The sequence below is a fragment of the Monodon monoceros genome, unplaced genomic scaffold (genome assembly GCF_005190385.1).
Source record: "Monodon monoceros isolate NGI ecotype Baffin Bay Population unplaced genomic scaffold, NGI_Narwhal_1 Super_Scaffold_16, whole genome shotgun sequence".
NCBI classification, from domain to species: Eukaryota; Metazoa; Chordata; class Mammalia; order Artiodactyla; family Monodontidae; genus Monodon; species Monodon monoceros.
The window spans coordinates 34,104,715-34,128,548 of record NW_021703772.1 but is presented as its reverse complement, the minus strand read 5'-3'; the positions used below and the strand labels follow the sequence as shown (position 1 = coordinate 34,128,548).

General features: G+C 36.9%; 1 protein-coding gene across 5 annotated transcripts; it reads left to right on the top strand.

Moving 5' to 3' along the window:
- Window positions 1-98: 98 nt before the first annotated feature.
- On the top strand, window positions 99-21,782 carry STRADB (STE20 related adaptor beta). 5 transcript variants are annotated; one of them, XR_003794044.1, is made up of 13 exons: window positions 99-296; window positions 3,333-3,429; window positions 6,397-6,477; window positions 11,382-11,481; window positions 14,558-14,679; window positions 15,771-15,879; window positions 16,761-16,884; window positions 17,909-18,080; window positions 18,378-18,482; window positions 18,642-18,886; window positions 19,587-19,629; window positions 20,136-20,350; window positions 21,588-21,782. XR_003794044.1 is itself a non-coding variant. In XM_029226128.1 (12 exons), exons 2-12 carry the CDS (start codon window positions 3,418-3,420, stop codon window positions 20,277-20,279), a joined length of 1,254 nt encoding a protein of 417 aa, XP_029081961.1. In that variant the 5' UTR covers window positions 99-296; window positions 3,333-3,417; the 3' UTR covers window positions 20,280-21,782. The 5 variants fall into 5 exon arrangements, 4 of the variants coding, with proteins under 4 accessions (XP_029081961.1, XP_029081960.1, XP_029081962.1 ...); XM_029226128.1 differs by having other exon boundaries at window positions 17,912-18,080; window positions 20,136-21,782; XM_029226127.1 differs by lacking the exon at window positions 21,588-21,782 and having other exon boundaries at window positions 20,136-20,972.
- Window positions 21,783-23,834: the final 2,052 nt, after the last annotated feature.

Sequence of the window (23,834 nt, the reverse complement as noted above, 5' to 3'; positions counted from 1 at the left end):
CTCGCTGCTAGCCCGGGGGCGGGGCGGGGGCGGGGCGGGGGCGGGGGCGGGGCGGGGGCGGGGGCGGGGCCGCGACCCTGGGGCCAGGGTGGGGCGAGCCCAGTGCCGGAGGGCTGCTGGGGGTTGGGGCAGAATTCCAGGCCCACAGTGCCAGACGGGTCGCGCCGCCGTCCTGGCTCCGCGGCTTGTGCCGCGAGCGGGCCTTACGCGCTCGCTTTGCCGCTGGGCGGGCCTGGCGCCCGGGCCCCGCACCGCTGGCCGCCTGAGGAGAGCCGCTGCCCGCAGTCGCCGCCAGGGTAATGAGGGGAGGCCGGGCTGGGGAGGGGAAGGGCTACGGGCTGGTCGCGAAGTGAGGGAGCGCGGCTCCGCCAGCGCGCGCCTACGGAAGCTCGAGGCTAGAACTCGCCGCCCCGCTTCCAGCCTGAGCCCGGGAGGCCGACGGAGCCGTGGCGGGAGTCCGGCTCGGCGTGGCGAGCAGCCCCTGCGTGCTGCGCGGCTCCGGCTCGGCCCGGCGTCCCGGGCCGCGTGGCGGCCGAGGCACCTGCGTGCGGGGTAGGCGGTGCCTGCTGGGGTCGGCGGTGCCAGGTGCGCGGGCCCAGCTGCCCGCGGCGCCCCCCCCCCCCCCCCCGCCGCTGTCACCTTTGGCCGCACTCACAGGCACGCAGAGTCTCCAGACCCGAGGTGCCCTCCGGCCCGGCTCTGTGTGCCTTCTGCGAGTTCGCTGCAAAGTCCCCCAAAGCAGGACTCGGAAGGAAGCTTTTTCGTAATCGAACGCTCAAGCCGCGTTTCGTCCTCGGTATTTAAGTTCAACGTTGTGTTTTTCCCTCGTGGGTTTGTTGTGTCGCGTACCTTTTTCCTCAGAACTCGATTGGAATTGGTGACAGCGCCTATCTAGGATAGAGCCTGGCACACAGTAGGCGCTTAGTAAATATTTTTTGAAAGCCTGAGTCACGATGCTAAGTTTGGAAGTTCTACCGAGTTGTGCGTGGCTATAATTTTTAAGATTTTATGGGTTCCTAAGATAACTTTGAAAATTACAGTAATTTTAAAGCTCCGCAAAGAGTTAAATCTGGCTTTTTTGCATTCCCTGTAACAAGGGCCTCTGTTGGATGCTTAAATTAACTCAAAACCCGAGTTCTGTAATTTAGATGCGCCTTCCGATTGTCGCAGAAAGTGTTAACCTTTCAGATTAAAGCTTTCGGAGGAACCATTCTATTTTAGAACAAATTTAAATTATTTAGAAAGCTTTATTTTAATTCTCTTTTTAGAGATAATTGCGAGGGACCACACTGATGTACTTGTAAATACATTTAGAAATACAAGTCTCAAGTATGAATTTTTGAAAAGGGTTTATGTTCATACCTAGTGAAAGAGCACGCAGGAGAAAATTATGACGGCAGACCTATACCCTGCCCTCCAGCGACCCCCACCCCCATCTCTTAGCGGGGGCAGCTGCTGCCTTGACCTCAAAATGTCTCATAAAAGTATCTCTTAATAGTCTGTTACATCTAAAGCAAAATCCTCTGGGATTAAGCCATGCACGTGGGCAACCCCTTTAGTACTGACAATTCTCACAGATTGTGTCCGCTTCTTATGAGTTTTTCTGAAAAATAGATAATGTAATGGAGTTTAAAGGTTTTTTGTTGTTGTTTAAGAAAGAACTTAACTGATATTACACAGAGCAAGAAACAAATTCCTGAGAACCAGGAAATTCAGTTAATCACGACATCCCTGATCTTTCTGCTTGTAGGAATGTATGCTCCAAGTGGTCAGGGCCTTGTCTGCCTCGATCACTAGTGAGTGTCCCCAGTGCCCAGCACAGTGCCTGACCCATAGCAGCCATTCATTAAACACTTGTGGGATGAATACTTGACCGTTTCAGGTAACAGGGTAATTACTTTCTACATGCTTGTAGTTTCTTCATTTACTTGGATATTTTCTTAGAATAGATTACTAGAAGTGAGAATTTTACAGGGTCAAAGGGATGAACATTTTTATAGTTATCAAAACATTGCCAACTTACTTTCCAAATGAGTCCTACCATTTGGTACCTTTCAGAGCATCTTCTCAAGCTCTTCTTGATACAGTATTTGATAGTTCTGAGCACTTTCAGATAAAGTATTTCATTGATCCGAATCACCCTGGAAAGTGAGCAGGGCAGGTTTTGCATTGCCTCTTTTGTAACACAGCAAACAGCAGTGCCTTAAATTGATGGTAATGAATGGCAGGTGACAAAAATAAACCATTCCGGGTTTTTTTCTTCTTCCCATTCTCTTCCTTTGGTTTGTAGTGAATATCCTGAATAAATTGACATCTTTTCTTAGCAATAAAATTGGATGCTGCTGTATAATATCTATGGTTTACAAAAGCTTTTTCTTTCTGATTTTGTTCAGATGTTTGCAGATGCCTTGATCAAACTTGGGGACTTCATTAATATGAAATAATGAACCACAATTTAGGTGAAAGAGATACTGGGTAGGTGTAAGGGAATATCCAGCACTAGCAAGTTTCGAACATTGCCACCCTTTCTATTAGGAAAGATTTGGAAACTTGGTGGTGCTTTTGTAGCTCCTTCAATCTGAATAAGTTACTATTTTAAACCTCTGCATCTGTTGGAGCCCTCATAAACTATTGAGATTAATACTCCATCAGTGAAAGTGGACAGGAATTATTTGTGTAATAATCTGCATATCTTTCCTATCTGTCAATAAATTCCAAGAAGAATGGAAATGAGAACTAAGAATCATAAAAAATATTCAACCTACGGAAAATATTATTTTCACATGAAAACTGAAAAAAAAATCTTTTTTTAAACATGGCAAAAAGAAAATGTAATTAATTCCTACTCTGTTGCTAATCTTGACTCTTTCCCAGATTTGCCAGTCAGTTACCCTAGATGATTTAATAGGTAATTAATCGGATAAGGAAGCTTTGGAAGATTCAAAGTTTACTTCTAAGTAGAACCATTGGAAATTCTTGGGCATCATTTGTATTAAAAGTGGGTCCAACATTACCTTTCTGTATTGTTTTTACATTTGCTTAGGGTTCTGTAAAAAAGTAGTATAGAAAAGATAAGGAAGAAGAGATGCAGGTTTATTGAGGCTTTGGAAATATTCAGAACCTCCTTTCAACTTCACTCCACCTTTCTGTTGTGATGTCAGATCCCAAATAGTGTTCAGTAAACAGAAATGTTCTTTAAGGACACCTTTCAGGAATGTCTGTAGTCCTTGTGTCAAAGAATGGCTGCCCAAATAGTGGTGGGTTTATGGCAACTAGATCTTTAAGGCATTTGTATGTAAATATAAGTTATTTTGCTTCTGTTTTTATACTAGGATATTTCTGTATCTTGAAGATAAAGCAGAAATCTTCTTTGGAGTAGATGGATTTTTCTCACTTTCTGTGAACTAAAGCGATTCAATGTCTCTTTTGGTAAGTTTTTATAAGCGTGGATCTAATTTTGTGTCAATAGAGTAATTAGATGTTAGTGCAAAGCCCTAATAGGCACACTCTGATGGAATATTCTTAGGCTCTGAGATGTTATTTTGATCTGAAAGACTTCTGGTCTTTAAAAATGAGTTAAATTATCATTGAGTTTTTGTCTCTTTAAAAAAGAGCTTCTCCTATACTTTTCTGATATACTCCTTCTATTCCTTTGTCCCATACCCACTTTTCTCATACATTTACTGTCCTTAGACATTACTCTTCCATCCAGTTAGCTATGCCTTATCCTTTAAATCTTTCCAAAATCCCTTTGACAAATTTCCATCTGACTAAAGGCAAGCAAAATAGTATGAAAAATAAACCCCTTGACTTAACAAGACAGGAAACATTAGGATCATTGTGTAATATGATGTATAGATACTAACGTGGTTTTTGTTTATATTAAGTCCATGGTATCTACTCTAGATTAAGTAGTTTTAGGACTTTCATTGTGTCTTATGTAGAATATAATATGTTACTTGAATATTTGAATTTCTTTTAAAAAGTGGTGGGTGCATTTGTATGATGATTTGTAATTTACAAATACGTTCATGTATTATATCTCTCTCAGTCTTCAAAATTGTAAGCAGGGCAGGTGGTATAATCCTCATTTGGAGTTTGGCCCATGATTGCAAAGAATTAGAGCCAGGGCTCAAACTCACATCTGCCAATCCACTCTATCACTTGCCAAGTCTGAGAGGCAGAACTATGAAGTTAGGAGACTGTATTGTTAGTTATTTGGAAAATATATAATGCATTTACTTTATGTTTAAAGTAAAGTTTATCTACTTAAAAGGGGAGCTTTATATATCTGGAAAATACATTGAGGTGAAATATCTACCTCATTTTCTAAAGCAGGGCTCAGCAAACTTTTTCTTTAGAGGGCCAGGTAGTATTTGTGTGCTATGTGGTCTCTATTAAGTTACTCTTGGAAAAAGCTGCCATAGGCAATATGTAAATAAATGCAAATGAATGTGTCTGTGTTTCCGTAAAATTTTATGCACTAAAACAGGTGGCGGGTCAGATTTGACTCGTGGACCATAGTTTGTTGACCCCTGCTCTAAAGGATTACTTAAGATTAACAACTTTATGTCAGTTTGTAGGTTGGATGAAATGTAAAAGGGCATTTGATAGATGGAGATACTGAGATTCAAAGGGCTGTATGGTTGCCCAGGGCTTCCAAATTTGGGGGAAAGGACATCTTACTTAATCTATTATTTCATAATTATGGATTTTTGGAAAAATAGAATTTGATAGGGTCATTTATATTTGTTCAGTTTGTTAATAATTTTACTTTGTGTTCTTCTTGCAATGAAATATTTAGAATCCTTTGAATCAAAACATTCATGTTTTCTCCTCAGTGAGATATTTGTGTAACTGAGATAAAGTTAATGTTTTTGCTTATGAAGGATTCTTCCTCATTCAAATTTTACCTCTATTTGACAGCTAAGAAGTGGTGTTTTCAAAGGAGCAGCAGGAACAAAATTCCAGACTCCCAGAAAGAAAGCAGGTGTTCAGCATAAACCATGTTGTTTGCATAGACAGTTTAGGCACACCATGATCCATTCTTACTGGGGAATGGTGGGAACCCTCCCAAAATCCGAGTTCCTAGATACCAGCCAAGGGTCAACCTTGCAAACAGGCCTTTCCAAGGAGAGCAGTTTTAGGCCTGCTAACCCCTTTCCCACACAATAGTATGAATGATTATTGTGAAAGATTCAGGGCAAATGTTGGAAAATATATGTAAATATATAATATATAAATGATGTAACTGGTGGCTATTTTTTATATGAACAACAGTATTAAGTATCTTCAAAAACTTTTATTGTAAATTTTATTCACCCTACACAAACCAATAGAAACTTTGCAAAGGAAATGACTCTACAGCTATCTTGACACTGTTAGCTCCTGTTCTTCAGGGGCGAGTTTTACATAAAACGGTGGGGATATATGTCAAATTATTTTGGTAAGATTGATATGTACAGACTGTAGGAATTCAACTTAATCAGTAATTTAGGCTAACTGGGAAAATGATTAGTTTGATTAATGAGAAATTCTGGCATATTTTAAGCTAAAGGAAGTTTGATTAAGTAAGTGACTGCAAAATAGACGTGGGAGGACTTGTCTTAAAGACTCATTTGATATTATACTTTAATGTTCATATAAAAATGAATGTTCATAAGATGCTTGAAAATAATTAAAAGTCTCTTTCATACAATTTGTTTATACTTTTCTTTTAACATACCTTTTCTTCCTAAATAAGTATAACATCAGCTTCACGCCACTAACGTGTGTAGGTGTTACATTTCTTTATTGACAATATGTGATAACAGAACACTGAGTTGAAATGCAGGAAAATGTAAATTGTGATGATGGAACTAAGCCTCTTAATTTGATTTGAGTTGGTTAGAGATGTTTATCACCTTACGGAACAAAATTGCTTCCCAAGTATTGATATATTCAATGTGTGGTTTAATGTGGATAAACGTGGTTCCCACACTTAAGGGAAAAAGAAAATCTGAGGATCAAGATAAAAATAATATGATGAGCATAGCAGAATATATCTCTAGCTAAATATTCAGAAAAACACTGCAAAGATTACGAAAGGGTTAAAAATTAACACCAGCAGTAAAAATGAATTGCTGTTACTACCTCCAGGGTAGAGGGCAAGAATCAGAGATAGCGCCAAGTAAAATTATAGCAGATATGAAATTTGTCTTCTGCATACCCAGCTGCTTCTCCATTCTCTCCCATACTGTCTACCTCCACAGTATGAATCCTGGCTCCAGTTCAGGTTCCTGCACGTTGCCCTTTCTCTCTGCTCCTCACCCCAGTCAACAGACTTTTTTGTATCCACGTGCCACCCTTATCTTGTGACTTATTTTTCACTTATTTAGTGTATTTCTGAATTTACAGGATTGTTTCTGCACTTCACGAACACAAGTTGAATCACTCAGACCTGAAAAGCAGTCTGAAACCAGTACCCATCAAAACTTGGTAAGAAAATGGTTAAGTACAATTAATACTCCTCTTTTGCCTTCTGTGACACCATTTTACAGAATATAATTTCTGGTTCTCCTATATCTCTTTTTCTTTACTTCTTTCTTCTTTCACTTTTCTTCTTTTACTGTTTCTTCTTCCTCTACATAAGCTATTCTCCAGAAGTCTGTAATTGGCCTCTGCTCCTCTGCCTAAACAGACTCTCCCTAAGCAGTCTCACTGGCTCCTGTGGTTTCAGTTGCTCAGATTTCAGATTGTCTGGAGCTACCTGAGGTTTTCCTTTAGGTTGTGAGGGGACCCTGTCATCAGGTAGGACTGATGATTCTTAAGTTCTTACCTGCAACTTTGGACTCTTTCCTGGGCACCAGATGAGTCTGTAGAATTCCTCTGGTTAGAGTTTTCAAAGGCATCTCTGTGCAGTTTGAGTAAAACCTTAATCTCTCAAAACTTCACTGACCTATTGAATTTCCTGCTTTGGCAAATGAAAATCCATCTACTAAATCACCCTAACTAGAAACTTTGGAGTTATCCTCACACTGCCTCTGCCCTCACATCTAGTTACACACCAAGTCTTACGGATCTGTCTCTGAAATGCCCTTGAGTCCATCCCCTCCTTCACCTGATCACTGCTGCTACTCAAATCTCATCACCTCTCACCTGGACTGTTGCAGGTAAACACATTGCCTCTAGTTTCCTAGACACACATATAACCTCCTCTCCCACTCAGATCAGTATTCAACACTGTTACCAATACAGGCCTGTTTGTGCCACTTTCCAGCTTTAAAATTGCCATTGGTTTCCTAAAGCGTATGGGATAAAGCCTAAACTTGTTAGTGTTTTATAAGGACTCTTAATGGTATGGAATATGTCTAATGTTTGAGTTTCATTTATTGCTACTGAGTCTTAGCACACACTTTTATTTCTGCTTGAAATACCCCTCTAAAATTCTTCCTCGTGCTTAAAGAGTTGGCTCAAGTATCACATCTCTGAAGTCTTTGCTCTTGTACCTTTAATTCTATTATGGTCCTACAGATCTTAGACATCCTCATAAAATGGCATTTACTATATTATCTCACAATGATTGATGTATATGTCTCTCCACATGATCCCCATAAAATAGGCATCCTGTCTTTTTTATCTTTATCATCCCTGGGCAATGCCTGATGTATTAAATAATATTTAAAGAAACATGCTGAGAAATAAATATTTCTCTGGGATCTTCCCCTCTAAATCTCTTAATTTTCATTTTATATTATAATTCTTTCTATAAAATAGAAGCTGCCTTGCAGATACCTTAGTCCTACAAAATAGAGTTATCCCAGTTAATCCTATTTTTAAATTTATTCTGACCTTATCTTCAATTGTCATCATTTTTGTCATTTCGCTTTTTACTCGCTAATACTGTAAAGTCTTCTAGTTACGTACCTTGTTGTACAATAGGATATAGTATCCAATCCTAGTTTTCATTCAAGTATTACCCTTCAGACAGGTAGTGTTTAGAAAGTAAAGTGTCTGTTGTTGACTCCTTGCTGTTACCAAGAGAGAGGCCTAGAACTCAGGAAATTTCCACAAGTGCTGCTTTTTTTGCGGGAGGGGTTATTGTGCTAGGTACACATAACATAAAATTTACCATCTTAACCATTTTAAAATGTACAGTTCAGTGGCATCAAATACATTCATAATATTGTACAACCATCACCACCATTCATCTCTGTAACTCTTTTCATCTTGTAAAACTGAAACTCTGTACCTATTAAACAGTAACTCCTCCTTCCCTTATAATTCCCTTGCCTCTTGGAAACCACAATTCTAGTTTCTGTCTCTGATCTTTGACTACTCTAAGTACCAGTAGAAGTGGAATCATACTGTACTTGTTATTTTGTGACTGAGATTTTTCACTTAGCATAATGTCCTCAAGGTTCACTAGTGTTGCAGCATACTGCAGAATTTCCTTACTTTTTAAGGTTGAATAATATTCCATTATATGTATATACTACATTTTGCTTATTCATTCATCTGTTGGTGGACACTTGGGTTGCATCCACATTGTAGCTATTGTGAATAGTGCTGCTATGAACATGGGAGTACAAATTTCTCTTTGAGACCCTGATTTCAATTCTTTTAGGTATATACCCAGAAGTGGAATTACTGGATCCTATGGTAATTCTATTTAAATTTTTTGAGGAACGACCATACTGTTTTCAACAGTGGCTGTACCATTTTACATTCCCACCAGCAGAGCACAAGAGTTCCAGTTTCTCTACATCCTCTCTGATACTCATTTTCTGCTTTTTTGATAACAGCCATCATAAAGGGTGTGAGGTGGTATATCGTTGTAGTTTTGATTTGCATTTCCCTAATGATTAGTGATGTTGAGCACTTTTTTAATGTGTTTATTGACCACATACATGTATTCTGTGGAGAATGTCTATTCAAAGTCCTTTGCCCATTTTTTAATTGGGTTGTTTGTTTTTTTGTTGTTGAATTTTAGTTCTCTCTATATTCTGGGTATTAACATCTTATCAGAAGTATGACCTACAAATATTTTCTTGATCATTTTGAGTTAATTTTTGTATAGTTAAGGGTCTAACTTCATTCTTTTGCATCTGGATATCCAATTTTCTCAGCACCATTTGTTGAAAATACTGTCCTAGCTCCATTGAATGGTCTTGGCACACTTGTCAAAAGTCATTTGACCATATATGTGAGGGTTTGTTTCTGGGCTCTTTATTCTGTTCTCTTGCTCTATATGTCTGTCTTTGTGTCAACACCACACTGTTTTAGTTACTGTAGCTTTGTAGTAAGTTTTGAAAGCAGGAAGAGTGAGTCCTCTGATTTTGTTCCTTTTTCAACATTGTTTTTGCTATTCAGGATCCCTTGAGATTTTAATAATATTAAGTCTTCCAATCTTTGAACATGAGGTATGTTTCCATTCAGTTATGTCTTCTTTAATTTCTCTCAGCAATGTTTTGTAGTTTCCATTGTACAAGTCTTTCACTGCCTTGGTTAAGTTAATTTCTAAGTATTTTATTCTTTTTGGTGCTGTTGTAAATGGTATTGTTTTCATGACTTTTTTCCCAGATTATTCATTAACCAGGTCTTTTGAATTTTTAGTTCAAAAAGTTATTAAAAAGTTTGACAAGGACAAGGACCCTGCCATGATTTTTGCTTTCTAATTCTCTAACTAGTCATGAAATCAAAAAGAGAAGTGAGGTTAGTTTTAAGATGATTTACTCTTAGTTAACCTATATTGTCTTCTTGTGATTACCGTGTTGTTTTCTTAAATGTCCATAACTTGTTTGTGTAGTGATTTGATACCAGACCTTACTGGGCAACAGCATCAAGCTTGCCCCTTTATCCTTTTTTCTCTTTTTTGAAAATTGAGTCAATGTTTGACTATTTCCATTCGGGTTTCTCATCTGAGTTTTACTATATTTGCAGACTTAATATCCTAGATGTAATTGTCTTTGGTTTGGAGGTTTGAACCTATTTAAAACAACCTGTTTTGAGCTTCAGCTACTTAATTACAATCTAAGTGCTTCTAGTTTAAAGAAGACTATTTCCCTGATGGAGTTGAGGGAAGCAAAGTAGAGGTTGATTAGCCTTATTTCAATCCATCATCTGGTAACCTGATGCCATTTTTTTCAAGCAGTGAACTGTAAGCCTCAGTTCATTCTGTGCTCTAGCCTTCCTGGCAGACTTATAGCTTATCACTTTAAACATTTTTTAAACTGCTATATGCTCTTCTTTCTCTCTCTTATATGTGTTCTTTAAATCTGAGTTTAAGACTACTTGTTCTAAAGAAATTGCATTGATTTATTTAGATTTCTTTCTTCATTGGGATTATTTCCAATCGTATGGTAGAATTTCTTTTTATAGCCTTTCATCCCTCTTGCAGATTATTTACCTTTTACCATGAGCTTACAATTATATTTTTCTGCTCTCTTAAAAGCTTGGGGAACATGTAGAATCAAATGTAAAAAATAGTTAGCAGAATTCCTAGTAAATAGTAATGTCATTCCTAACTCCCTTCTTCCTAACTCCCTTCTTCCTTCTCTTTGCCTTGGAGGTAGTAACGAGATTCTTGCCACCTGCTGGTGCCTGTAAAGGCTGCTAAGTGCCTTTGGAGTACTGGTGTCCTTTTAGAGATCCTCATGGCTATCATATGATGCCAGTGGTGTTGGCCTCTTCTTTCTCCTGTGTGCATGTTATTTCAGTGCCACTGGGATCTGGTGCAAACCTAGCACTCTGACTCCATAGTATCCCGTGAAAGGCCACAGTGGTACATGGTCATTAACTCAGGACTTCTGTACCCTATCCTGTTCTCCCATCTCTTGAGGCTTATTTTTCTTTCTGACCTCCCTTCTGATTCATCTCATCTTTGAAAAACTTCTTCAGCTTCTTTGAATTGGTTTTAGTATGGAAATTGTTCCTTGACTGTTAACACCTCCATTAGCTGAGCAGATACATGTATGTGTAATGATTGTAACTGACAACCACTTGAAGTAAGAGCACCAGAATAGAATATTCCTCATAGGTCCTTTCATTTCTTCCCTTGATATATTTATTAGATACCCTGAAGAGTCAACAGCCATTCTTAGCAACTCCTAAGAATGCTTCCTGGAAATTGTGCTGAAAAGTATTCTTCACTACCTGTAAATCTGTTTTTCTAGCCCTCTCCCCCTTCACAGGCTGATAGCTTTATAACTAGCATCCCTTATTAGCTGTTGTAAATACTTTTTGGATCTTAAAGTCTCTTAAGCCACCTTTTCAGTGCCTTCTTAATGAACACTTGTGTGTTTGAAAAGACAATATCAGTATTTTACACTGGAGTAGGGGACCAAATTGGGGCACCAAAAAGTTTATACCTATTTTGTTTTCATATTTTTAAAACAATGCAGGTTGATGAGCCAACCCTTTCCTTGTTGCCTCCATCCACTAGAGCCAGTGAAGTTATCTGTTCCACCAACGTTTCTCACTATGAACTCCAAGTGGAAATAGGTAATCATTCTGGATTGTACATAATTGACTCATCATTGTTAGAAATGAAATTGATGACAAAAAGATTACTTTGTAAGCAGGTCTCTCTTGTTACCCACAGCATAAAACTAAATGTCAATTGTGTCAGTCAAACGGATCTGTTAATTTTATCTGTCCTAAAACAGTAGCCCAGATTTTTTTCAAGATTACCTTCTAGAATTTTTACTTTTTCACTGAAGTACTTGTAGAGGAGGAAGACACTAAATAATCTAAGCATTTGTTATTTGTATCTTTATTTTGGGGAACTTCTGATCATTTGTCTGATTTAAACCAAATCATGTAAATCTTTTCAGCTACAGTCCTTTAACCAAATTACTTTCTTTTAACTTAAAACCTTGCCTAAAATCCCATTCGTAGTAGAAACTTTTTTCAGTTAAGTTTGGAACTGGCTGAGTTATTGTTTTTAGCCTTATACCTGTGAAAAGTTGCTCTGAGTATTCAGAAACATCTCTTAAATAATACAAAGAGATACTATCTTAGGTGCTAGGAGTATAAAGCCATGTAAAACACTTGAGGAGTTCACATCCTCTCTGGGAAGACGAACATGAAAGATAGCTTTGTCTTATGCACTGGAAGGTACTATAGTAAAGATGTGCAAGTGTTATGGGAACAGAGAAGATGGAGCGTTCATCTGTGCATCTCGACTCTTCTAGGAGTCAGGGAAGATAACAAAAGGTCTGGATCCTGAAGCATGAGGAAAAGTTTACTAAATATTCTAGTCAGGGTTTTTATTCAAACAACAAAAAACAGTCCTGACTACTTAAACTAAAAGAATTTTTTGAACAATTTTGCTAACTCACAGAATCATTGGCTAGAGAAATGGGCTTGGAATAAACCAAGAGAAACTATGTGACTAGAACTGTAGCCTGGGTCACAGCATAAGAGCAGCCTAGTTAATGTACACTAGTAGGGTACTTTAACCCCACTAGATGATGTTGGGCCCCACTGGTGAGTTCCAACTTAACTGAAAAAAGTTTCTACTAAAAATGGGATTTTAGGTAAGGTTTTAAGTTTTAAGTGTGAGTTCTGACTGCCTCTGCTTCTTTTGTCACTCACTTCATCCTCCATTGACCAAGTTATGTCATTGACCCTCCCATGCCCAGGTCAAGGTGACCAAAAGAGAAATAAGGATTTGACCTTTTCTAAAATAGCACTGGTGGAAAATGCCCCCAAATTAGAAAGGACTTTTCAGATGGTGTCAATCCAAAAAACGTAAAAAAATAATTTACTCGAATAGGTGATTGAGGAAGGACTATCACATAGCTGCTCTGTGCCTAGACTCAGGAACATAGGGCGAGTAGGCAGTAGGAGTAGGTAAATCTGAAAAAGGAGGCTTGGAACCATTGTGAAAGAACTCATATGGGGTATATATATATAGAAGTTCAGACTCTCTCTGTCAGCCCCGCAACGTACCAACTTCATTACTCAGTGGATTTAAGGAAAGGTTTGGAATTTATCGTCTCTACTAGAGAGACATTGTGGAATAGTAATGATGATAATAATAGCATCTAATCGGCATCAGGCTGAACATATTATATGTATTTTTTCACTTCACCCCTTTAGCCCTCCCATTTTGCAGATGAGGATACTGAGGCTCTGAGAATTTAAGTAATAGTCATACAGTTAGTGATTTGAAAGCAAACTCTTGTGACTGTAAGGTCTAAGCTCTCAGCTGCTGCACTGTAGTACCTTTCTTTTGATAAAATGTTGAATTTAGAAGGACAACTGGCAGCAGTTCCAGGCAGCAATCTGGAAGATATTGTATATCAGGGATTTACAACCAGAGTATCATCCTCATCACCTGAGTCTTTTTAAAAATTGCAGTGCCTATATCCCATCACAGACCTCCTGAATCAAAATTTCTGGTGAATTGGAACTAGGCACAGGCTTTTGAAGTAGTTCCATCAGTAGTTTTGGTGCATGTCCTGATCGAGAATGCAGGGCATAGTGAGGAAGTCACTGCATCTATCCAGAGAACAAGGACAGGACTTGAGCTAAGGCAAGTGATGCTTGTCGCTGGGGAGGAAGGGATGAATTTCAGATTAACTGCATTTCAGCAATAAAAGTGACAGAATTTGGTGACTGTGGAGAGAGGGAGGAAACTAACATTTATTAAGTGTCTATTAATAGATTACCATTCTAGGTGTTTTTAGTTTAAAAACTGACAACACCAAATGCTGGTGAGTATGTCAAGTCACTGCAGTACTTATACGTGGCTTGTGGGAATGCAAAGAGGTTCAGCCACTTTCAAAAACAGTTTGACCGCTTCTTATAAAGTTAAACGTACACGACCTAGCAATCCCACTTGCAGGTATTTGCCAAAGAGAAGTGAAAACATATGTCTACTTAAAGAATGGTTTTGGCAGCTTTATTTGTAGTCACAAAAAACTGAAAACAACCGAAGTTTATCAATTTATGAATAGATAAAAATAAATTGTGGTATATACATATAATGGATTATTACTCTGCAATAGAGAGAAATTAACTACTGAAACACGGAAGAATCTCAAAAGCATTATACTAAGTGAAAGAAGCCAGACACAAAAAACTGCTATGATACTACTTACATGACAAACAAAAATCTCATCAGTGGTTGCCAGGGACTGGGAGTAGGGGATTGCTGAGTAACATTCCATTGTTTGAATGTAACAATTTGTTTATCAAGTCACAATACTAACCATTACAATAGGTGTGTAATGGTATATTGTGTTTAATTCCTACTCCTCTATTTTGAGCATCTTTTCATGTACTTGTTGGCCACTTCTGTGTCTTCTTTTGTGGCTTACCTATTTAATCTTCTGCCTAATTTTTAGTTGGGATGTTTGTCATTTATTATAGAGCTATAAGAGTTCTTTATATAGTACTCTGTGTGTAAGTCTTGTCAGATATAAATATTGTTAATACTTTCAATCAGTGGCTTGCCTTCTCATTTTCTTAACAGTGTTTTCTTGAAGAGCCAAAATTTTTAATTTTGACGAAGTCCAGATTATCAGTTTTTTCCTTTCGTCATTAACACAAGTTTTACGTCTGCTTATAGGAAGAGGATTTGACAACTTGACTTCCGTCCATCTCGCACGGCATACTCCTACAGGAACACTGGTCACTGTAAAAATTACAAATCTGGAAAACTGCACTGAAGAACGCCTGAAAGCTTTACAGGTAACAATACAAAAAAAAAAAAAAAAAGATACATTTAATTTAATGTCTATTTGAGGAGATTACACCTATAATTTTTTTTTTCGCAAATTAGTAGTTCTGTTAGAGAAAGGTAGATTTCTTTCTTCTAATGAACATGCAATTACAGAAATGGAAAGAATACTTGGAAGCCAGATCCATGAAAGAGCAAATATATTCAAACTTTGGTAACTACTATAAGTTCCTTCAAATGAATATCATATTTGGAACACTGGTCTGGAATTTATTTAAATACCCCTCATCAGTCCAGTCACAAATAATCGTATAGGAAAATAGAAAAAACAAAAGCAAACAGTTTCCTTTTCATCCAGCTAAGTAAAACTAGCTTCTGAATTGATAAATTTTAACAGATTGAATTTCAGGAATATTATAATACCATTTCAGTTGTCACTAATCATTTTTGATATAATGAGGGAAAGGATTTTGTTTTGATATTATCCCAATTTTTTAACTATATGTGCACATGTATATTGCACAGAAGAACACTGGAAGAAATTATACTGAAATGTTAACAGTGGTTCTATGATTTAATGTTAGAAGTGACTTTTATACTCATATTTTAATGTATTTTTTAAATGTTTCTATCATAAGAACACAGTACAGTTATTGACTGTGACCTCTGGAGTCAGACTGTCTAATAAGTTCACATCCTACTTTCATTAATTATGTGCTTTTGGACAAGTTTTCTAACTTGTTTCTAAGTATCCTCTTCTGTAAAATGGGAATTATAATGTCACATACTTTGTGTAGTGGTTGTGAGATTTAAAGAGATGATAGCACTAAGAACAGTGCTTAGTACTAATAAGCTCCATTATTGGTACTAATAAGCTGCCACTACTGCTGTTATCTTCATAATGAGGAAAAAGGTTGGGTTTTGGGGGTTTGTTTTATTATTTAAATCCACTTTATTGTTATTTACTTTTCCCTTCTTTTTTTTTAACATCTTTATTGGAGTATAATTTCTTTACACTGGTGTGTTAGTTTCTGCTTTATAACAACGTGAATCAGCTAAAAAGGTTGTTTTTAAATGTCTTGTCTCTGTGTTTCTATACTAGAAAGCAGTGATTCTATCCCACTTTTTCCGGCATCCCAATATTACAACTTACTGGACTGTTTTCACTGTTGGCAGCTGGCTTTGGGTTATTTCTCCTTTTATGGCCTATGGTAAGAAAACTCATTTTAGGTAAAATAATTCATGGTTTAGCCTGGATGCTATAATTAAGGATGAGTGTGATCTTAGATTTATGATTCACTACTTTTAATTTATAAATCTGATGGCCAATTCTAGATTTCATGATATATTTTTATACCTGGTTCATGTTGAATTTTAGTTTTCAGAAAAAAAAGTAGAATGGGTCTCATGATCATTGAAACCACCACTGATTGCTTCTCCAAGAAGTCAATCCTTTGAACGAGCTGTCTTTTTCCCTTCAGTTTCCTTCCTCTCTCTCAGTGGAGAGCTGCTGTTACGTCTTCAAGCAAAAGTAGTTTTTCTGCTTGTGCACACCATCCCTATCCTTGTTTCTCTGCATTGTAAACTTATTTCACTGTATTGTAAACATCTGTGTGTGTACCTGTCTCCTTCACTGGATTTGAGCTTCTCGAGGGCAGGATCATGTATGTATTTTTCATTTTGGTATCCCCAGGTGCTCATAAGATACCTAGCACAAGTAGTGTTCAGTAGGTGTGTTGAATAAATAAATGAATGCATTCTAGAGCTTTGATTTTTAGGATAGCTTTTGTGAATTGCCTGTGGATTTAAAATATATATGTTCTCACACAGTATGTATTATTTTAGTCATATTGAATATTGTTAATTCACTTTCCTAATCTCTAGCATGTCATTAGAAAAGTCTTTTTGAAGATTGGTGAAGGAAAATTACCTTGGCATAAGAAAGTGGTTAGACTCTAAAATGTAACACGTGTGCATGCGAGCGTGTGTGTGTATGTGTGTGTGTGTTTATGGTTGATAAGAACATTTAAAACATAGCTAGAAGCAAAATCACTTTCAGTGTTCATCTAAAGATTTCAGGGGTTTCTTTCAGGTTCAGCAAGTCAACTCTTGAGGACTTACTTTCCTGAAGGAATGAGTGAAACTTTAATAAGAAACATTCTCTTTGGAGCAGTGAGAGGGTTGAACTATCTGCATCAGAATGGCTGTATTCACAGGTATTTACTTATTTGTATTTTACAAAGTGCAAGAATTTGAGAGGAAGAAGTCTTTTAGGGAGCTTTTAGGAAGGAGCAGTTGAGTGTTAGAATGGAGGATAGGAAACTTGCAAATGAAAATTGAGGGAGGAAGGGACCAGTAGGTATAGTAGATGCTTACATTTTATAGTTCATTCACCAGAAATGTTCAGACCACCTCCTCTGTGCCAAGTGCTGTGCTCCGTGCTGGGATGGAGCGCCTGTCTTCGCACAGCTCAAGTCCCAGTAATGAGGGTTACAAGAACCTATCTGTTTGGGGTATAAGCTGTGGGGAGTGGGATCCTAGTTAACTCTTGTGTTTTGTTTTTTCCTTAAGCAAATAAAGAGCTGCTTTATCTGCTTTTCAGTTTTATGTCATGTTTATATCATATACAGATTGTAACTAAACCTTTGATTTCTTAAGTGTTCTGTAGCACTTTGAGATTATCATACTAAATATCAGTTCTCTTGTTGCCAAACTGTACATGCAGAAGTAATTGGCTGAATGTTAAAAACAGTGCTGTTCTAAGATATATTGGGGCTTTGTTTTCCTTTTTAATTAAGTTGCTTTTAAATAAGCTTGTTTTCTTATTGTTTGTTTCACCTCAAAGCTTTTTTCTTACTGTTTGTTGTTTCTTAGCAGCATTCTGGTTAACTGAGGATTTCTAGCAGACAGTATTCTAATTAATCAAGGTTTTATTATACTTTACCAGACTATTGGCCATCCTGCTCTATTAGTTTCCAGTTTCCGTGTTTAGGATGAAAAACAAGGCTCTTTTATAATTTATTTGATGAAGGAAAATTTTACGTTAGACATATCTTTATAAATTTTGTTAATACCATGAGAGGCTATCTTTTATTGGATAATATTGCATTTAACTTTAAATTATAACTTCTCAGGAGTATTTAATTTCCAAGGGAATACATGGATTTATTCTGACCAGATTTTTATCCTTTCTTCATTGGCCAGTTTCTTAGTATTTAGGATTGTTTCTTTTTGTTCTAGGAGTATTAAAGCCAGCCATATCCTCATTTCTGGTGATGGCCTAGTGACCCTCTCTGGCCTGTCCCATCTGCATAGTTTGGTTAAGCACGGACAGAAGCATAGGGCTGTGTATGATTTCCCACAGTTCAGCACATCAGTGCAGCCGTGGCTGAGTCCAGAACTACTGAGACAGGTCAGGTGTGGCCATTGCATTGGGTTGTCTATGCGTCTTAAGTGTCTTCTGAGTTTGACTAAAGGACAGTTGTGCCCTTATATTTGGACTGATGAAAGGCCTACTGCAAGACTTTTAAAATTCTTTCTTGTCAAAATTATTGTTAGGAATTTTTAAATGTATACCAAATATTAGGTATATCTTGATTTCTCATGAGTTTTTTCCATTATTATTCACCACCCTTTATCAAAAAAGCATATGTATGTAACTTTTTAAAGGGTATTTATACTAAAGGACTTCAAATTAATTGTTCTACAGGATTTACATGGATATAATGTAAAGTCAGATATTTACAGTGTTGGGATTACAGCATGTGAATTGGCCAGTGGGCAGGTACCTTTCCAGGACATGCACAGGACTCAGGTAAATGCTGCTGAAATCCCTGAACTACTTTCCTTCCCTTACATTCTATATAATTTCTTTTAAACATCTTTGCTGTAGACTCTTAGGACCTTTATTGTTGTTGTTATTGCTTTAATATTTTGCCTGAAAATGACTGAAGGAAATTTTTCTTTCTTTTAGATGTTGTTGCAGAAACTGAAAGGTCCTCCTTATAGCCCATTGGATATCAGTATTTTCCCTCAGTCAGAATCCAGAATGAAAAATTCCCGATCAGGTGTAGACTCTGGGATTGGAGAAAGTGTACATGTCTCCAGTGGAACTCGCACAGTAAATAGTGACAGATTACAAACACCGCCCTCAAAAACATTCTCTCCTGCCTTCCTTAGCCTGGTACAGCTCTGTTTGCAGCAAGATCCTGAGAAAAGGTAATATTGGTCACTTCTAAATAGCATAAAACATCTGTGTCTTGTATTTTATAGAAGTTTTGTGAGATTTCCTTCTTGCCAAATTCAAATCTTTTATCAGTCTTTTCATCAAAAAACTATACAGTAGCCTAATCCAGAAAATACCAATGCTAAAAGCAAGTGGAGACAATGAGCAAATGGGAAGAATACTAGATTGGAAGTCAGAAGACTTGGGCTTCAGTCTCAGCTGTATCATTTCCTAACCAAGTCACCTTGTAAAAATCAGTTAATCTTTCTGGACGTTAATTACTGCACTTATGTTAAGACATTTTAGAAACTTCCAAGCAGTACAAGAGTGTTAGTTGCTGGTATTACAATAATTATTATCACAGATAACTAATGTGTTAGCATTTTGGAAATAAGGTGTGTGTCTTTTTAATCTTTTTTAAGCCCCTTAATGCCTAGTATAGTTCCTTATAATTAGTAAGTGCCTAATAAATGTTAAGTCACAGACTAATTGAAGGCTATCTCTAGAATTAATTCTGCCCATTAGTTAAGGTTGAAGCTAAGAATTGGGCTTCCTTACATATATTTTTTCCTTTTAATTTTTGTGTATTGAGTTTTATAGCTCTAAACCTAAGTTCTAACATAGTTTACACCAAAAAAATCTACATTCTAATATGAGGTCTTTTTTAAAATAATTTTTTCAAAAAAATTTCAGGCCATCAGCAAGCAGTTTATTATCCCATGTTTTCTTCAAACAGGTGAGCTGATCTATCTTTGTTGTCTAGATGTTTTTTAATACTATTAAAAAATCACATCATTTTGTTGGCTTAATGGGACAGTTTGGTTACTAAGATTCTTAATAATTTTCTTACAAGGTAAAGTTAAAAAGAAGAAAACGTTTTTGGTAGTTTAATTATAGACTTTCTAAAATATTTCCATTCTGCAAAACAAAATGAGTAAAGACAAATGGAATATCATCATGTGTTACTTTATCCTCAGCTTATATTTTGATTAACTTAGAGACATTTTATTTTTCTATATTGGCTAGAAATGATGTAAGGGCAAAATAATTCTGATAAAAGTCAGTTTATTTGGCTGTTACTTCTTGTTTTCAGATAACCAGAATCAAAGGCATGTTTAAGTGAAAATACCTAAAAACAATTTAAACACATTTAACATGATTTCTTTAAAAGTTATTTTTTACTAAAAAAACTAATGTATTGAATTTATGTACCAACAGCCTTATTTTGAGTTTCTTTAACAGATGAAGGAAGAAAGCCAGAGTTCAATACTTTCACTGTTGCCTCCTGCTTGTCACAGGCCATCAACAGCACCACCTCCAGTGTCACCTTGGACTGAGCCGGAATGGGATTTTCCTGATGAAAAAGATTCAAACTGGGAATTCTAGGGCTGCCAAACCCTTTTATGTCCTATATACTTGACACTTTCTCCCTGCTGCTTTTTCTTCTGTATTGCTAGGTACAAATACTAGAATTATACTTGAAAATACAGTTGGTGCACTGGAGAATCTATCATTTAAAACCACTCTGTTCAAAGGAGCATGAGGTTATAGCCCCTTTGGTTAGCTCAGAGTGCTGTTATAACTCCAGGGAAACTTTGGAATTATTAATCTAACTACATTTAGTGTCATCTGTTCTCAAAATTTTTTCCCAAGCTGTGACTATTCTTTTTGATCTCTCAGTATAATTTTTGAGCCAGTTAAATTTTTCAGCATTTTGCTGCCCTCAGGGGAATGAGCCCTCAGAGGACATTGCTTCCAAGTACATTTTTTACTTCCAGATTCTCTAGCCTTTTTAATCAGCTGTTGTTAAACCAACAGGCTAGTTTATCCTGGCATCAAACCTGTTTTTGATAGAAGGGAAAATGTTTATACTTTCCCATTTTCATGTGTTAATACTTATGGTAATATCAAACTGAGCCTCACTCACATTAAATGATTCACTTGAAATATATAGAGAAGTTGTAATTTGCTTTTTTTTTTAATTGTTAAGGGGCTAAAGTAACACTTTTCTACTTATGTAAATTATAGATCCTAAATTCATGTGCCCCGTGGGAGCTCAATAAAGATTTATTCAATTGAGTTTATACTTAATAATTTTATTTGTGTGGTTTGACAAAGCTAAAACATACATTCTAATTTGTTTTGCCAAGGAAAGCTCTTTCTCAAACAGATTTATTTATATAACCTGTTGAATTGAGGACACCCTGGTATTTGATTCAGTGGAGGCAGATTTTCCAGCCCTTTATATGATTATTCTTGCTCCTGTAGGAGATCCAACTTACAAGGACATAGAGAACTTAATAGTTTTACCTTATTAGCAAAAGAGATATGCTGTCTCAAAAAGAATATGTAGTTTGGACTGTGATAAGTTGGGATTTACCTCAATTAGTAGATTTTCTTTATTTGCACACTCTTATTTAACATTACATTAAAAATTATTTTGAAATGATTAAGACTTAAAAATGAAAACCAATGAGACAGTAATATATAGACTAATAGTCTGAAACACAAATCTTTTCATGTTTATTGGCCAGCCCCCCTCAAGGATATTTGGGTTACTCCATAAAGCAAGCCACAGACTTGCCAAGGTGGAGGAGAGAAAGGAGATGAGTGCCAGTGGAGGCACTGAGATCACCTGTAGTGGTGGGGGCTGTAGCTCATTCCACTAACCTCCTCCTTCTCATTTCCCCTCAGCAAGAGAAGCTCACAGGAACCACAGAGGAGGTGCTCTCAAATCTGTGTGGAGAGTCAATATGTGTACTGCAAAGCGGGACTGTGGAGGCCGGGAAACAGTGCCTCTCAGGTCCACTGTGTTAGGGTTCTCCAGAGAAGCTGAACCAGTGGATTTTTTTTTTTTCAAGTATAGTTGATTTACAATGTTGTGTTAGTTTCAGGTGTACATCAAAGTGATATATATATATATATATGTAAGTATATATATTGATATATATATAGAGAGAGATATATGGATATAATCACATGTTCTTTTTCAGATTCTTTTCCATTATAGGTTATCAGATATTGAATATAGTTCCCTGTGCTATACAGTAGGTCCTTGTTGTTTATTTTATATACAGTAGTGTGTATCTGTTAATCCCGACTCCTAATTTATCCCTCCACCCACTTCCCCCTTTGATAACCATAAGTTTGTTTTCTGTGTCTGTGAGTTTGTTTCTGTTTTGTAAATAAGTTCATTTGTATCATATTTTAGATTCCACATACACATGATATCATATGATATTTGTCTTTCTGACTTACTTCAATTAGTATGATAATCCATACACACACACACACACACACACACACACACACACAGAATAGAAAGTATTCCAATCAGCCATAACAAAGAATGAAATAATGCCATTTGCAGCAACATGGATTTTATATATATATATATATCACATCTTCTTTATCCATTCATGTCAGTGGAAACTTAGGTTGCTTCCATGTCTTGGCTATTGCAAATAGTACATTGGGGTGCATGTATCTTTTCAAATTAGAGTTTTCTCCAGGTACATGCCCAGGAGTGGAATTGCTGGATCATATGGTACCTCTATTTTTAGTTTTTTAAGGACCCTCCATACTGTTCTCCATGGTGGCTGTACCAATTTACATTCCCACCAACAATGTAGCAGGGTTCATTTTTCTCCACACCCTCTCCAGCATTTGTTATTTGTAGACTTTTTAATGATGGCCATTCTGACTGGTGTGAGGTGATACCTCATTGTAGTTTTGATTTGCATTTCTCTAATAATTAGAAATGTGGAGCATCTTTTCATGTGCCTCTTTGCCATCTGATTGTCTTCTTTGGAGAAATGTCTGTTTAGCTCGTCTGCCAATTTTTTGATTGGGTTATTTGCTTTTTTGATATTGAGCTGTATGAGCTCTTTGTATATTTGGACATTAAGCCCTTGTCAGTTATTGTTTCCAAATATTTTCTCCCATTCTGTAGGTTGTCTTTTCATTTTGTTTATGGTTTCCTTTGCAGTGCAAAAACATATGTTTGACTAGGTTCCATTTGTTTGTTTATGCTTTTATTTCTTTTGCCTTGGGAAACTGACCTAAGAAAACATTGCTATGATTTATGTCAGTGAATGTTTTGCGTATGTTCTTTTCTAGGAGTTTTATGGTGTCATGTCTTATATTTAAGTCTTTAAGCCATTTTGAGTTTATTTTTGTGTATGGTGTGAGGAAGTGTACTAATTTCATTTATTTACATGCAGCTGTCCAGCTTTCCCAACACCACTTGCTGAAGAGACTGTCTTTTCTCCATTGTATATTGTTGCTTCTTTTGTTGAAGATTAATTGACCGTAGGTGTGTGGGTTTATTTCTGGGCTCTCTATTCTGTTCCATTGATCTATATGTCTGTTTTTGTGCCAATACCATGCTGTTTTGATTCCTGTAGCTTTGTAGTGCTGTCTGAAGTCTGGGAGAGTTATGCTTCCAGCTTTGTTCCTTTTCCTCAGGACTGCATTGGCAATTCTGGGTCTTTTATGGTTCCATATAAATTTTAGGATTATTTGTTCTAGTTCTGTGAAAAATGTCATGGGTAATTTGATAGGGTTCACATTAAATCTGTAGATTGCTTTGGGTAGTATGGCCATTTTAACAATGTTCTTCCAATCCAAGCACATGGGATATCTTTCCATTTCTTTGAATCATCTTCAATTTCCTTTATTACTGTTTTATAGTTCTCAGTGTTTAAGTCTTTCACCTTGGTTAGGTTTACTCCTAAGTATTTTATGCTTTTTGATGCAATTTTAAAAGGGATTTTTTTTTTTTTTAGCTTTCCCTTTCTGATAGTTCATTGTTAGTGCAAAGAAATGCAACAGATTTCTGTATGTTAATCTTATATCCTGCTACCTTGCTGAATTCGTTTATCAGTTTTAGTAGTTTTTGTGTGGAGTGTTTAGGTTTTTCTATGTATAGTATCATGTCAT

Coding starts and splice junctions, on each gene's coding strand:
- STRADB (XM_029226127.1), top strand. Junction 15,880..16,760: donor TTCTCCTTTTATGGCCTATG/GTAAGAAAACTC, acceptor GGTTTCTTTCAG/GTTCAGCAAGTCAACTCTTG. Junction 16,885..17,908: donor CAGAATGGCTGTATTCACAG/GTATTTACTTAT, acceptor TTTTTGTTCTAG/GAGTATTAAAGCCAGCCATA.